Raw genomic sequence first — 16,714 nt, 5'->3', positions numbered from 1 at the left:
CCCCACGGACAGTCGATCTATCACGAAAACATCACGCTAATAGCGGATCCCCGGATGGTACCTCGTTCGGGGGTCGGGGGACGCGTCTCGATTGCCCCGCGGACAGATGGCCGGGACGAGGAGGATTCCTATATACATTTTTCTCAAGTCCATTTCCACGGGACCCGGGATTCCTTCACGCTCGAGCGGCGCTCCGCCGCGCGGAAAGCGATTCCTTCGATATCGGTGTCGTGATCGGTCAACATAATCGGCGCGGACACGCTTCCAATAATCACGGCGGTAAGCGTGCCCGATCAATCAACGGGATGACGTCGTTCACGGATCTTCTGAGGACCCGGTCTGCGGAGACGGTCAGGATATTTCGCTATCTGACTGCGCGTGGCTCTCCCGAATAGCCCGGTGTGTTCCAGCGAGCAGCCGATAAGCGAGTGGCGGTCGGTCTATCTCGTAGTCCTCGGGCAGCGTCGGTCGACCGGTCGACAGAAACTGCCGAGCCCGTTCAGTTTCCTTCGCGGAGTAGCTCACCACGGACCGTACCGAATAATCAGGTATGCAAAGGCCTGATAACGGGTGCCATTCGTCGAGCGATTCGAGACGCTGGATGCATCTGTGCGCAACGCGAGGCAAACACCCATTCCGTCACGCGGCGTGTTTCCCTCGGATAACCCTGGCGTCGCCTTTCAACCCCTTTTCGGGATGCATCCGAGGTTGGCGATATGTAGGAACTTGTGATATCTAGGATAGTGGACGCCGGGAATGTAAAGCAGGATGTAAAGTATTGGAAAGGGTGCAATACGAGTTTGTTTGACGATACAGCGTTGCGAATGGCTTGCACATGGTTGTTCTTTGAGGGGTGGGTTACATTTTCAGATTTTTGGAGATCTCGGAGGTGTTTGGGCTTTGGCTGGATACTTTGATCAACTCGTTCTCAATGAGAATTAATCTTTTCGCGACACTAGTTGTTCTTACATTGTTATTGCTTTTTGATGGGCATTCAGGGAGGGTAGAGAGGTAAATTGGTGATTGGAAGAACTCCTGGGACTTGAACTCTGTGTGTTCATGAGAGATTGATCACTGAACTGCTTGCACTTTGTATTTCGTTCTGCAAATATTTACACTTATACCTAGATTCATTCGTATTAGGAATAATCCAGGTCATGTTACATTCATACGAAAAATTTCGATCTGTTTGAGATCGTCATGTTGAATAATAAGATGACATCGGTGGGAACGGGAATATCAGCTTGTTCCGAAATGATAGAAAATGTTTCACTCACAGCGTTCAATACCTCGACAGTATCTGTGGTTTAGGATTCGAGAACAGTTCGATGAACTCGGTTTTGACAGACTGCCTACGGTAAAGGATTAGCCATGGCAACTTTGACGCGTCATCAAGCCGTGTATCTCGGCGCTGATACGACGACGATACAGTTGAGCCAGAATTCTCTGCATCGATTGCAGCGTCTGTTTGCGTCGGCTGCATACCGGATGCGTGGCTGTTTTCGTGCGCGACGTAGCCTCAGAATCGATAACACGCAGCTTCTGCAATTCGGATTAAAATCTGCCAATTACTACCGGTACGCTGGTATCGAGCAGACGCGCAGTTATTGTCGTATTATCGTGTTGCCGATTCGTGCTACCGCACCGAACTGGATCCTTTTGATGCGGGTAAATCGTACGATAAACGGCGAACTGAAACGCCTAGGACCGCAGGGGAATACCTAACGATGCTGTCAGCGTATTTTTTTATGCGAGATATTTTATTCGATCGCGTTTCGCGCATGATCGACGGAAATAATTCGTAGATGGTATTGAATCGGCTAAGCGATGGTTATATGTGTCAGATCAGCGATGGAATATATTAATGCTGAAATAATGAATGGTGATTTGTATTAAATGGTTCGGTACTGCGATGCGAACGAAATTTTTTGTAGATGACGGATGATTATTAAATAGTGTGCGAAAGTTGAACTGATAGGTCTCGTTGTGGTTGAAAGATAAAGTATTATTGTTCTATAATTCGAATATCCATTGTATTGATATTTTTTTATATTTTGGTTCTCTAGTCCTCTAGTTTTATAGTTTTATAGTTTTATAGTTTTATAGTTTTATAGTTTTATAGTTTTATAGTTTTATAGTTTTATAGTTCTATAGATTTATAGATCTATAGTTCTATAGATCTATATAGTTCTATAGTCCTATATAGTTATATAGTTCTGTAGTCCTATATAGTTATATATTTATAGATCTATATAGTTCTATAGTCCTATATAGTTATATAGTTCTGTAGTCCTATATAGTTATATATTTATAGATCTATATAGTTCTATAGTTCTACAGTTCTACAGTTCTACAGTTCAACAGTTCTACAGTTCAACAGTTCAACTGTTCTACAGTTCTATAGTTCTACAGTTCTACAATTCTACATTTTCTACAGTTCTACAATTTTCTACAGTTCTACAATTCTACAGTTTCTACAATTCTACAGTTCTACAGTTCTTCATCTCCCAATTTTGAATTCCACTGCATCTAAAATCAAGCAACCCCACGATCCTCCATTTGAAAAACAATGATCTCCTTCAAAGCAAATCTCGATCGCCACTAAAACACCGAATCCTTCCATGAAACGCAAAGTAACACATTGCATCCGTTGTCTGTGTTTCAGTGACCTCTGAAAACGGTAGCGAGGCTTCCACGGCCGCCTGTTTGACGATGCTGATGCTGTCAATGCTGCAGCTGCTTCTGAGATAGTCGTGGCACGCCTGAGGTCGCGCGGAAGGGGAGCTCACGGGCGTCGCACGATAAACAGCGCACTAGTCAAAAGCAAGAGGTGACGGGGAGGAGCGCATTACTTGGGCAGAGTACAACGGGTCAGCTGATCTGCCGGCGTGTGAAAGGAAAACCAATAACGATAATTGTTGAAAATCGGCATTCTCGAATATTACGTGTCTTTTAGCGTGCTCGGTTCAGTTTGTTCGCCGACGAACGGTCGCGGACAGCTCCCGCGCACGTTCGTCCCGTGTCCTCGATCACGATCGTTCGCCTGGATCAGGATTCAGGACGTCGGCGCGCGGTTTATTGGATACAATCCGCCTCGGCCAGCGTATTAAACGCTCAGCGTCCCCGATGAACACCCCGCGGACAGGTTTACGGCTCGGAAATACGTACGAACTGCTCGAGACGCGCGGAGGCAATTAGTATCGCGTTCGATTGCTGTCTGTCACAAATGCTCAAGCGATTCCGCGTCTGCAAAGCAACGAACGAAATGGCTGATCGTTACGGGACCGAACCGGGGGAACGGCTTTCTTCGGAGAATGTGTCGGATACGAGATTAACCCTGCGTTTACGATTTCACCCTGCTAAATTCCCAGCGTCGTTATTCCAAAGATTTCGAGAAAACAACTTTACCCCTCTACACACCCTCCTCTTTTCCTGCCTTTAACACTGCCATCGACACTGCCCTTAATTAAAATAACAATCAAAATCATCAAGTCGCGAAAGTGATTCGATAATAATTATATAGACAAGTACACTCTCATGTATTCTACAACGAAAGTCTCCTAGAATCTTGAGCATCCTCTTACGTTCCGACAAATTTCAAACCAGTTACACGTTGAGCAGTTCCAGCGTCCATCATCGAACGTCCCCACGTTAAAGACAGGGTCTGCCCTTCATCCCTGGAGTCCTGCCCCGGGACAAAAGGCTCTCCTTCCATTTTTCCTGTTTCTTTCCCGTTCCAACTGCCAAAACACTAACCAAGGAACTCGAAGTCCACGCAGTCGGGGACCGTTCCACTTCAGCACGCGTCCCTCTCGAGGTCCCGCGGCGGTAAGGAACGGCTATCAAATGTACTGTCACGCGGCCGAAGATGCGTGTCACGGCTCGGCCCGCGTCCCCATTCAGCCATTGTTCGCCTCGCCAGGCCGAAGCAGCCGGGGGGATCGATCCCGGTGTGCGATTTCGACGCGTAGGAGACTAGTCAAGAGACGCGCGCCGGATTTCGAACTTCTCCTCGCCCCTCGTCTCGCGTCCTACGTAGCCGAGGAAAATCGCCCATCGCTTCCAACGTAACGACGCTTTCAACCGTGCGAGAGAGAGGATCCTGGATAGGGTATCCGCGGCGGGAAACGCGAACGCTTTAGGCTGCGGCCACGCTTGGTGCGAACTCGGACGAACCGGAGTGAACCTTTTAAAATTGCGGGTACGTTACGGTTCATGTAATAAATCCGGTTAGTATTGATAATTACCGGGTTAATAGTAATTACGGTAATAAACACCGCAGCATTTGGTTAATGTGATGAATGACATATTATAATTATATTTGTCGGTAAATATGAGTAACTGGTAATGAAGCCTGGTGAACTTCGTGGGAATATATTTTGAAATATTTGGTTATTAGTTATTATTGAAACATATACGTGGATTTTGAAGTTGCTCGATGACACGTGAGCCTTATGAATATTTAAATTTTCCGACGGCTATTCGTTTATTTGTTTATTTATCTTTAGTTAATTCATCGTTGAAATAGTAGGCTGACACCGGATTTGATTAGTTCGATGTGTATTGAAGGTTCGCCAGAATGCCAGTTCGTCCGGACGACCCGTCCAGTGTAACCGCAGCCTTATTCGTCCACGATACGCGAATGATGACCCATTTTTTCGGGAAACGCGCTCGACGCAACACTGGTAGAGGAGCTCGATAAACGAGACACAGGATATTTAGATTTAACGAGGTTTTTATTTTTTAAGAGCGGTTCTACTTAATTTTTAATTGTACCATACGAACGCGAGAGAAAGGCGATTCTTAGTTATATACTTGAGAGACGTTCAGCGTTTTAAACGAACTTCCGGGTTCGATCTCGATCTTGACCTCGAACGAGTTTTTGTTGCAACGTTTTCGTATAGTTTAAGGATCACACATAATATATATATATATATAATATGTACGAGTATGGATATGTATATACGGTGCCTCACACTCGAAATTGTCTGTCTTATAACATTTGCTTTATTATTTTTGATAGCGAGGAATTGTACTCTACAACGGTACGATAGTTTCACGATCAGTGTAAAACAAACGTTTTAGTTGTATCGTTATGCGGTTGGATGTTAGAGATAATCAAAAGTTTTGTAAAATGACGGATTAATGTAATGTGTAACGACGTGTAAGTAAAGTACCTTGTTTATGTTGGATTCTATATGACTATTGTGAGATCAATAAACATTTTCTTGCAATTATCCACGACCTTGTTTATTCTAGACCGAGGAATTTACATTTCAACTTATAACGATCCTTTACTTATCAATAATCAACGATTACACTATATCTGATGTCTACCACGATGTCATTTTAACTTTACATTGTTAAATTCTCACGATACAATTAAAAATCAAAATAAATCGTACAGACAACTGTTTATTCTCTTCGTCGCATCTCGCATTAGCAAATGAAACAACGAGAAAGTGTCAGATAATTTACAGTGTGAGTAACTGTGCATACAGATTTCTCAACGAGTCCTCATTAACAAATTCTTCGTTGACCGCGCGTTCAGAATCATCCGGGAATCCGACACCGCGATCAATCAAACAACAATACCCCGGAAACTTTCGAACACAAGCCGCTCCCATAATTCCGGGTATCGAGATGCGCGAGTAAATCCCCAAACTGCGATTTCAATCCGCCTTTCGACTTACCGAAATCAAAACAAACCAATTCCAGGCCCACTTAGAAAAGTCCACCATTTCGCAAGTTAGACCGATCCTTGCGGAAAACAAGTTTCTTTCATCGCGACAGTGACGGAAACAGAACGAATAATAATCTTCCGTAAACAAGGTTACGGGCAAGCATGACGAGTCGTTAAATCGAAGGAACGAACACGATGCACCCAGTATTAACCCCTCAACGGACATGCCAAAAAGAAATATTTTATCTCCTATTTTTATTTAGAAATCTCGGAAGGATTATACACATATATATATAAATTGAATGATTGTGTTAATATTTTACCTTATGAATTCATTTAAATTCTAGGATATGATTTATTTCCTCCACATAAACAAATAGCTTCTATCGACAAGAATAGAATAATAATAGCCTTATGTTACAGTTAAATTAATATCAGCTTGTCCACAAAGTATCTTTCGTTTCATCAGCACACAATAAATGCACAACATTTTATTGTTTACATTACGTTATAGAATTATTCACCATTCATTAATTCATTATCTTCCTCATCTCGTCCAAAACTTCCACCAGTCCAAATGTTTATAAGCAGAGCGCCAAAGAGACCTACAGAACACCCTAATATTCCACTCGATTTACAGCTAATTAACGCCGTTACACAGAAAACTCGTGCGTAATGGGGTTAACGCTCGCAAACGCGTTCAGCCACGATCGCGACAAGAGAGAAACGTATTTTCCGAGGTGCGGCCGGCGAACACGGAATTCACCGGAATTCCCCAATTTTACAGTATTTCACGAGAGTTCCCCCCGAAGCTTCGGTTCGTCACTAACCCAGATCCGGCTGCAAATATTTCTATGGAACGATACTAAGCAAACAGCACAAGTTAGGAAAAGTCGGCGAACAGCACATTTACTTCGGTGTCTCTTTCCTGTATTTCTCGGGGCGTGTTTCCTCGAATATTTTCCCGCTCGCCGGTTGTATCAATTCTGTCAACAATCGGGGAACCCTCTCCCGCGCCCGAACATTTCGCGAAACACGAAAGTTCGCAGTTAATGCATCCACTTCGAGAACAAGGGTGGAGGATCGATACAGTCGAGGGAAGAGGGATGGAAAGCCCATCGTTCCAGCGGAGCGGAAGAGCACAGGCGCAGCCTTTCCTGTTCACCAACCCCCCTCGGTTCGTCTTTTATTAAAGGGAACCACTGTAAAACCGCCGAAGAATATCGCGCGTCTATAAACCAGCCACGTGCCCTGTGTTTCTTCCGGGATAGAGAAACAGTTCGTATCATTCCGTTCGCGGAGTGGTAGGGGCGGCTTTCCGAGGGGGTTGAGGGGAACGCGGCTGACTCGTCTCTGTTGGCGGAGAGTCGGACGATGCTCCGGCGAAAACTCGCGGGCCATTTACGCGGAGCGTCGACGTAAAACGGGGAACCGGCACAGTTCGCGGCGGGTTTTATTCGCTGAGCAGGTACGCTGTCGACGACCGCACACGCGCGGCGTGTGTCGAGCAGCGAGATGAATCGCCGTCGGCAGCGCGGATATTCTTCGTGGATGGATACATCGGGAAACACCAGCCCTGATAAAGCTTTCGCCGAGATCGATCGACGATGCGCCGTTAATGCTGGAATTACCTGGCAGACCGGAACCACTCGTTTCTCTTCCTTTGGAAACCGTCGAGAGGATGCAATCGCTTTTCCGGGAAATGTTCAACACTCCGCCGCGTTACCTGCATTCGTGCGATACAACTGAATTTGGAAATGAATTTTCTTTGGTAGCGAAGCGAACGGTAGTATGTCTTGGATTTTCAACGTTTGTCCTGTTAGCTTGACAGGCGAACGAGAACTATACGAGTCCCGGGATCTGGATGAACGCGTTGTTATAGTTTCTATGAGAATCCCGGCTAACCGACTCGACTGCACAGTGGTTCCAGCGTTAATGCCTTTCCTGGAGATCGCAATTCTTCCTTTTACACGGACGCATTTTTCTAGCGATTTTTGCGAGTCACGCAGAACCATACAACGACGAAAGCTACTTGCTGCGTAGTGGACCGTACAACGAAAACGAGAGAGGAAAAGGGCACCGTGTTTATTTACCCGTTCCGTCGGTGAAAGTAGCGTTTCCTGTTAACGAAAAGGAAAAGGACCGGGGGAAAAACGAAGTTGGACGGAGAAGAGAGTGGAACTCGTAGGGCGAGAGTCCTCTTTTTTTTTCTTTATTTGTTTCTTCCCCTATTTCTGTTTGTATCGACACAGAAGGGCGAGGGGTTGTGCTCTAATCGCGCTGCGGTACAAGTAAATCCCGGTTTTTTTATTTCGGGCGTGCGATTGTGTGTTCTCGTCCGCCATCGCGTCACCGAGCCCGTAGGAAAATTATAGATGCACATACGACCGTGCGCGGTTTCAGATAGGTCCTACTAGCCGTAGCCCGCAGTGTAGATATTTTTTCATGGGTGGAAGCAAGGAAGGAAGGAGTGAGTGTCCGGGCGAGAATGAATTTTCTGCGAGCGTCGACGCGGCTTTCGTGAAATGTAATTATGAGCACGAGAACTATTATATTACTGATCCGCTGAAAAAATAAACGAGCGTAACGTAGTTGCGAGAACAAACGCTGGGAACGATGTAATTTGTTCTTCTAATACGTTTAAGGTGTTAACCGCGAAATGGCAGAGGACCGACCGGCCCGTGAACGTCAACCGTATCTTGTGTCGTTAGACGAAATTAATCCGCGGTTTCGCCCGAATGCCAAAGACGTGACATATGTTTCTTTCTATTTCCTTTCTCTTTCTATTCTTTCCTTTGATTGTTTATCTCGTTTCTCTCCGAATGTTTGTAACACGTACTTATGCAACCGTAAAGTTGCAATTCACGTAAGTATAAGCGCTAACCGTAATATTAAGCGGAGGAATGGTAATTTCGAAGAACCGACTACTGTAATCAATGTACGGATTAAAGTGGAAAATTAATTTTAAACAAAAAGAAAACAAAAAGGAATGAGGTTGTTAACGGCGTACCCATGATTTATTGAATTCTTGTTGCGTCACTGTGAACGTTTAAGAGTTTATTTTCGAAACTTTTTATATGGAGCATCTGTGCGATGGATCATTTGGAACTACATATTATGTTTGATATTTAAAATTGGAATACTGTAATACATGGTAACTACACTGTTATTGTACATAATATTTTCTTATATTTTACCTTCTGACCTGTGCATTACGCAGATCGTAATAAATCTGGAGATTTATCATTTATTCTGTTTCCGTGGAAATTCTAATCCAGCTTACTTTGATATCTGGCTGAGTGCGATATTAAAATCTTATCCCCGTAGACTTGTCAACGACCGTTTCGATGTACACGTTGGTGCTTCTATTTTCCTAAATTCATTTCTATCCGAAGTTCAACATTTCCTTACTTTTTACGCTTATTAATGATTAATTCATCAGTAACAGGTATTAATTAAAATTTCTTCAACCATCGTAAGTTATCGCGAGTCTTTCAAATCCATGAAGCAGCGTTAAAAATTATCAACAAAACTCTTAACCACTTAACACGTCGATACATACACATTATCGATTACAATATCCCATTACACTGCTTCCGAAATTCATTCCCATCAAAGACACCAACATCCATCATTCCATGCCCAAGCAAACGCCCATAATCACGAAATTTCAAAAGAAACCCGTATTCATAATCTTATCAACTACTTAGCACATTAACGGCGTGCCTAATCCGCATAATTATGAACGCGTGATACAGTAAAACGTCGTTGACGGCTAAAGCAGGCGAAACAACGGTTGAAAAAGTCAAAGAAAACGAGAGAGCAGCGCAAACACGTGACTTCGAAGTTCCACGGAGCGGCGTAGGGTTAAGCCAACTTAATCCCCGTCATTAGACACCGGTTTCACTGGCGTGCCCGACGAATACGAGTCGGCAGACGGTCCACGTAAAACTGATTCCAGAAAAGTCAGTTTACAAGGGGCAGCCGCAAGTAATTCGAGTCAAGATCCCTGCTCGTACAACTCTCCAGGCGCGTCGAAGCTGCCAAAGTCTCGGAAGGAAGTCCGACGTCTGCGAGCTCGAAGTTTGGACGACGAATACCATTCAACTACACCACCTCAGGGATACCGTGTAGTCTCTGAGTATCCTCGGATGATTGTATATCCTCTGCAGTCGCACTCACACCATGGACCGCCACCTGCAAACCTGTACGTGCGGCCTGCGCGACCCGGAATGGTTGCCCCGCCGTGTACACAAACGCGACAAAGGAAACGACCTTTCAGTTAGCTGAAACGTCGACGCCGTAACAATTACCACTGCTTCCCCTGTGTCCTCTCGCCCTCTCTAACCATTTCCAGCACTTATCTTCCGCGTGCTCTAACCCCTCCGCACGTTCCGCACGTCCACCACCGAATCTAGCAGCCGTTGAATCCTTCTGCCTATTTATCCATCTATTTTCCTCGGTTTCGTTTGTCTCCTGTTGTCCCTTTTAGGTGCCTTACCTTCCTCCCTTCAACGTCTCCACCTCTCTCTCCGGCTTTGTTTCGCTGGCTGCCTCTTTGTGCTCACCCTGCAGCTGCGGAGAACAGCACAGGTGCCGGGCACAAGTTGCCGGGCGCGCGAAGCGACTTCGTCCGGGGTGACTGGTTCAAAATAAACTTTGTTTCGGGGCTCCGGTTAATATCCCTCCAGTCGTCAAACACGGTCACGCCGTGCACACAACTGCGCACTCCCACTGTTGAACAGTTTTCTTTGTCTACTGTTGCCTGGGAGTACGTAAACCGCAATGCTTAGAGGCTCTCGTTGTGAACACCCTCAATAACATCGGCTGATACGTTTAGTTTCGTGACGGCGCTGAATTATAACGCAACTCATCGTCGGTACGCTTCGTCGCATCCCCACGTTTTCGAAAGGGGAAATTCGGAGAAACTAGCGAGCCTCGTTTAGATACATATGATGAGGACAACATTTTTATTTAGACGCGACACGCGGTAGGTAATTTCGGGGGAGGTCGTGTTGTACGCCGTTTGATGAGAAGTGAGATGGGGGTGAGATTAGATAGAGTGGTTCTTGCGGATTTGAGGTCTCCTTGAGTCTCGAAGTTTAGTAATATATTAATATTATACTGTTAATATTTAATGAAACGATTATTTTGTTATTGATATTATTATTATCTATTATTAGCGTTATTGGTATTTATCAATAAGCGAAATTAATAACGAAAGTTTAATTACCAAGTCAATCGTCAAGTTAATTTGCGGGTGAATTGTGCAAATTCTAAGGAAAACAGTAGAACAGTAAATAATAGAAAATAATCAAAGGGAATTCATCAAATTCAATACCCTGGCTCGTTAAACTTCCCGACCGAGCCGAAAAATTTCGAAGCGAGGGGAGAAAAAAAAGTAACAGCCCGAAAACGATCGTGTTTTATCAAATTTTTCCGTGCACGGTGCTCATTGAAATATCCGAGGAAAAGTGTGCTCGACTGAAAAAAACACAGACATACACAGCGGCGCTTTTAAATAACGAAAACGAGCGGAAAAACAATCCGACGAAGTTTAAGCGGCCGCGGCAACGGGAGTCACGGTTCCGAAATAAAAATTCGCAAACTATTTAAAAACGCTTTTCTCCCTGCAGACAATGGGAACGAGATAACACGGAACGAATCTCGAGATTCAGTTTTCCCGGGCGAAAACATCAGAAACGCATTCCGAACAAAGTTTTATACGGGCGGGCCGCGGAAGTGTTTCCCGTGTTCAAGGGCGCCTTTCATGGGCATTATTTTTCAGAATGCGGCGCATTAGCCGCAAGAAAGACGACCGGAATTAGGTCGCGCACGATCTTTTGCGCCGGATGCCGATTTAGTGGGACAGAGTAATGGACTCCGGCTACTTTATGCCGCCGCCTTCTCGCCCCTTTGCCCTCTTTACAGCAGCCGATCCACTCGGAAACGACTCCGAAAATACTTCCATCGCGGGCGGCAACGACCAACTCATGGCGAATTGATACCGTCGTAGAGCAAACGTTTGCACGGCTTGTTTGTGCGAGAAAAAAGTCGCGCCAGGCGAGAGCTTCCCTCGATTAAATCACGCGGCGCGCCGCTACCGTATAACCGAGGATCCGTGTGTGCGTTCCGCAAACCCAGCCGATTTAAGAACGAAATGTCGGGGAAAGATTTTTATTTGTCGCCTTTTCAACTTACTGTTACTCCGAAGCTGTTGAGAAATATTTGAGCATCAAAATTCTTGTATGCATCCAATGTTAGTCCGAGTTTTTCTGAACACAACGCGGAACGTTTGAAATCGCATTTTCGAGACTATCAGACACGTCTCCGAACTGGTAATTTTCAAGGTACTTTTCAAATAAGTTTTTTAATTGAAGCTATATTCAAGATTTTCGTTCGTTATAAATTTTCTGGTTTAATTCGGACTCGAGGAAAATCGTTGCTTTTACGTGTATTGAATTCACTTTCACGTAGACTATTAACTTCGCTTTTTACTCGCGCCGTTGCGTACCGAACAACAAATATATGGGAGCACGGCGCAGTATAATGTGTCATTAAATTTCCGTAGAATGCCGGTTCCAAAGCACTGCCTCCGGCATGTACGAACCAACGAGTGAAAGCCGGCCGTATAAATACTGGTGAAAACCGGAAAGGGAGAAGAACGAACGGGGAGGAAGATTTAGACGCTTGAAACACGGAAATGCTAGTTGCAACAGCGAATTTCGAAAATCAATCACCGAGCATTGTTCTCGACTTCCTCGGTGGTATCCAGCGTTTGCTTTTATTCTAACAAACCACCGTAGCGGAATGCCATGAATCGATGGTACGTTCATAATTGCGCAAGATTTCACCTTGTTCCCGTTTATGTACGATAAAGTGCATTGTGTCGTATAGAAATATTTGTCCTTCGTATAATTCGTGAAGCCCGCGAGTCGAATTACATGATTTCCTAGCTGAAATTAAAAATCCAAAAACCGAACGAAAATAAAGATTAAAAATTGTAACGATTCGGAATAATAAATTGCAATCGCAGAGAATCAAATATCTCATATAATCTCACTATAGAAACGTCAAGAACTATCTTCACAGTCTTCTTCTACCCTTAACACTCCAGCCGATTTTACAACCTACGTCACCGCTAAGCCACTTTCGTAATACCTCTACAGAGAACTAACCCTTTGCCTTCGAAAGTTTTTCCCCAGAAATATACAACACTTTTCAATGAGATATGAACGACATTCTTGAAAATTAGCAAATAACAAAACCTACCTAAGTTAAGAAACAAAACTATTTTATTTCAATATCTCACATATCGATACATTATACAGAGCATAATATTATAAGATGATAATTTTGCTATATCAAATCTAGTGGAGTCACTTCTCAAGCGCAGCGGGTTAAAAAACGTTACATTATCACATTTATTAGCTACTTATATTCTCCGTAAACACATGTTGAACGAGTAATAATTGCAATAATATTAGAGGTAGTTTTTCTCAATTTCGTTCATTGAAACAGTTAATAATACAAATACTACCACAGTAGATCCCACAGAATAGACACGGTAAAAAAGAGTTTTCCCCTTCGAATTCGAAGTGACTAATTAACAGCGAAGGGGTGTACGAATTCTAAGGGCGCTCGCGTTCGGGACCGTGCGCGCAGATTAATCCCCAAACGCGACCACAAATATCCGTCGCGGGGCCGCCTATAAATCGGAAGCTCTGATTTCCAGGGGAAGTTTTTCAGATTATTTGCCCGGCGGCCAGTTTCTCGTTCTTTCCGCGATCGTAAATCGTTCGCGTCTCAACGCCGCGCCGCCGGCCGTCTCGCGGCAACGGGCACGTAACCGTGTCCCGATAACAAAATAGCGGAGTCGAACGAGCCAGCCAGTCGACTGCAGGTCTGCCAGCCGCTCGAGTTAAGTACCTGCCTATGGAAATTTAACGCCACACTTTGCCGGTGTTACATTTGTAATTCATCGAGCCGCCGCGTGTTACGGACAGCTCTGAAGTACGCGCCGTATAATAGAATGAATTTATATTGGTTGCGAAGTGTACCGTCCCCCGACCCGCGGCTTTTTTCCATCGCCTTTAGCCGGCTGCCTCACCTTTCCCCTTCAAGCAATTTAATCGCACAAAGAGGTCGAATCACTTCGAGTATTGTTTGAATTTAAATATGCCGCTGGAAACTCTGGGAGACTCCGATGGTTGGGAGGAATTTAAACGGGTCGGGAGTTGAAGACTCGAACGCCTTCCCCGACAACCTCTGAATGCCGAAAGTGTGTTCGAGTTACTTTCCTTTATGAATGGAACGTCGCAACGATTGGACTAGTTCTCTGATGTCGTCAGGCCGGGTACAACAAACGGTTTACGGGCTGGCGGAAAGTGGGCTTGGCGACGATGGTTATTCAACTGAATATTTGCTGAATTTTATATTGAAATTTTCATATATAAAACAAACGATACTAATTACTATTACTATCTATTAATTGGAAATACCGATCACCGTTCATCACTGTTAATCAAACGATCACTTTTCATTAGTATTGACCATTATAACCAGTAAGTGACAATATTGACCAATACTAACCAAAACTGACAATTACTGACTAGTTCTCTTTATAAATGAATTCTCAGATTCATAAAACTTCACGCCCCTGCAACGATATAAACCGAGAACGAAGCTTAATATCTGCCGTATGCGTCAAAGCTGCAAAATAGAATTTCCCAGCGTCACTGTTCGCGAGTCCAACTTTTAAATCCACGAATCCTTTAATTTAGGATCACCGCAAACCCTCTCGTAGGATCTCACGGTTCCGTATCTACCCAGTAATTTAAAGCTTCCACAAACATTTCTCGGATGAATAATACCCACCTTTCCCTCGTGCAATCGAGTCGCAGCTTCTTCTTCTACTCTTCTCTCCTTCGTTTCTTTCAATACCACTATTTTCCTTCTGGCTGTCTTTGTAGCTGCAAACCGCATTGAGTTTACACGCGGACCCGTTTCTTTGCCCGTCGTGCCTCAATACACGAGAACTGCACGTGCGCGTACCGGCCGTGACGTCCAGGACACGCGGAAAGGACCGTAATAGGTCTTCCTCTGGGTCCTCTATGTAAATTTGCACATGCTCGCGGTTACCCGGCGACGGTTCACACGTCCGCACACTTACAACAACCCCTGGCGCGGCAGCGGCGGTGGCTCCATGCATCCACTTCTGCCCCGACGGATTCCGGGGAAAAATATCTTCCAGCCCCTGCGGAAACGCTCGGCCGTCGTCGCCGACTTCAATCGCGCGACATCGAATTTCAGACTTTCCGCGCGGAGAAAGGAACGGTGGTTTTGCGCTCGATCGTCTTTCGCCGCATATCGAATCGGTTTCGGGTGAAATCTCGGCGTGTTCCATCGGGTCGCGCGGATTGGCTACCGAGAAAATTCGATTTCCGCGCGAATCTTGAACCCTTTGCGAACGAGTGCCGTAACGAGACATTCGAGATCGAAAGTTGCAAATGGATTTAGTTACTCGAATTAGTGACTTAAAGAGTGATACCGATACACGGTCTTCTCGTTGTCTAGCATTCAAGAGTTCGACATACAATTGAATCGGTACGACAGGATTCATACGAATAAGGATTTAATGAAATAATTTGCTTGCGCATTTCACGGTCCATTTGTTTATTCAAACGTCGAGCCCGAAATCTCATTATCTTTCGGCAAATGAATCATAGATGCATAAGCGGATAACCTCCTCACAATTACGGAGAAACGAGTATATCTATTACACCCGAACACACATCGGAATATTGACTACTCGTTCGAAGCGATCTGCATTGTTATTTGAATAAATTATTCGAACAATTGCGCGTGAATTATTGAAACAAGTAAGTAAAATAACTCTCCGCGAACAACGGATAATTAAATCGAACGAGTTATTCAGAAAAATACCCGCGAACTGTTTTCTCCGATGAGGTTCATTCCAAAAAGATTCGAACAACGGATTCGATGCCGGAGAATCAGTTTACAGTTTTCACTTTTCTACGTAAGATATAAATCGCAACCGAGTCAGCGCCGCTCCCAGTTCAGCAATCGATTTTATTTTCTATCCGAGGGTATCTCCCAGTCGCCGCAGCGATGATCAGGTTCTCGAAATCACATAAATCGGGCGGGAAGTATTTTTTCGGGTGGGACTCGGCTATCCTTCGATACCGTTCGACTCGATACTCGCACACAAGGGAACGCCGCCGCTACGGACGCCGCTCCAATACATTCCGCAAGGCACGAAGTATTCCCGAAGTCGGTCTTCATCCTCGATTCTGGATCGTAACGATCGTATTCCGACGACGCCGCTGCTGCGAGGGAGAAAGATGGAGGAGACATCGAGATGGCTAGGATATATCGTCGCTACAACGAGCTTCGATCACCTCGAAAGCTTTCCTCAATGGCTCCCGACCGACGCCACGCTCCGCCGTCAAACCGTGATATAAATCGTCGCGTCTCCATCTGCCCAAGGGAAACCTTTACATAGGTACCAGTCGACCCGTAAAATTTCTCACGCTAATCGAAAGCGTGATACCTCTTTGCGGAGCTCCACGGGAACTCGTGTCGACATTTAAAATTCGCGGCACGACGCGAATGGATTTGAAACGAAAGGAAACGTGTCTGCTCGGTTTCGCCGGGGATGTTCTTCTTCGCGCGGATGCGCCGTCGAAATGTTCATCGGAACTGTTCGATGCAAATTTTTCTATATTCGTACGAATAATTCCTCGTGTTCGTTTAGATTGCGCCTGGAAGGTTTCGGTATCGTTGGAAACTCAGTTTGCTGCGCTTTTTGGATGGGAAAGGTGTTACGATTGATTGTTATGCGATGTTTCAACTGAAATCGGTTTAAATTGAATTGAAATAATTTTTATGCGACATCGTAGAATTGAGAGGATCGCGTTTGCTTGAGATATGGATGAAAACTTTGATCGTGTTTTTATCGCGAGCCCGACGAGAGTGTATTAGAAATGATTAAATATTTATGAAAGAATT

At 44.8% G+C, this 16,714-nt stretch overlaps 1 protein-coding gene across 1 annotated transcript in view; it reads left to right on the top strand.

Annotated features, from left to right (window-relative positions):
- LOC116432475 (uncharacterized) overlaps positions 1–8,931 on the top strand; it is a 177,608-nt gene extending 168,677 nt beyond the window's left edge. The window contains exon 6 of the mRNA XM_031989469.2: positions 2,666–8,931. Coding sequence (XP_031845329.1) covers positions 2,666–2,751 — 86 coding nt within the window. The 3' untranslated portion in view covers positions 2,752–8,931. The remainder of the gene's footprint in view (positions 1–2,665) is intronic.
- The last annotated feature ends 7,783 nt before the right edge of the window (positions 8,932–16,714 follow it).

Source organism: Nomia melanderi, chromosome 3, assembly GCF_051020985.1.
Source record: "Nomia melanderi isolate GNS246 chromosome 3, iyNomMela1, whole genome shotgun sequence".
In the NCBI taxonomy this organism is placed as follows: Eukaryota; Metazoa; Arthropoda; class Insecta; order Hymenoptera; family Halictidae; genus Nomia; species Nomia melanderi.
Note: the sequence above shows the minus strand (reverse complement) of the source record. Positions and strands in the feature narration are given on the sequence as shown.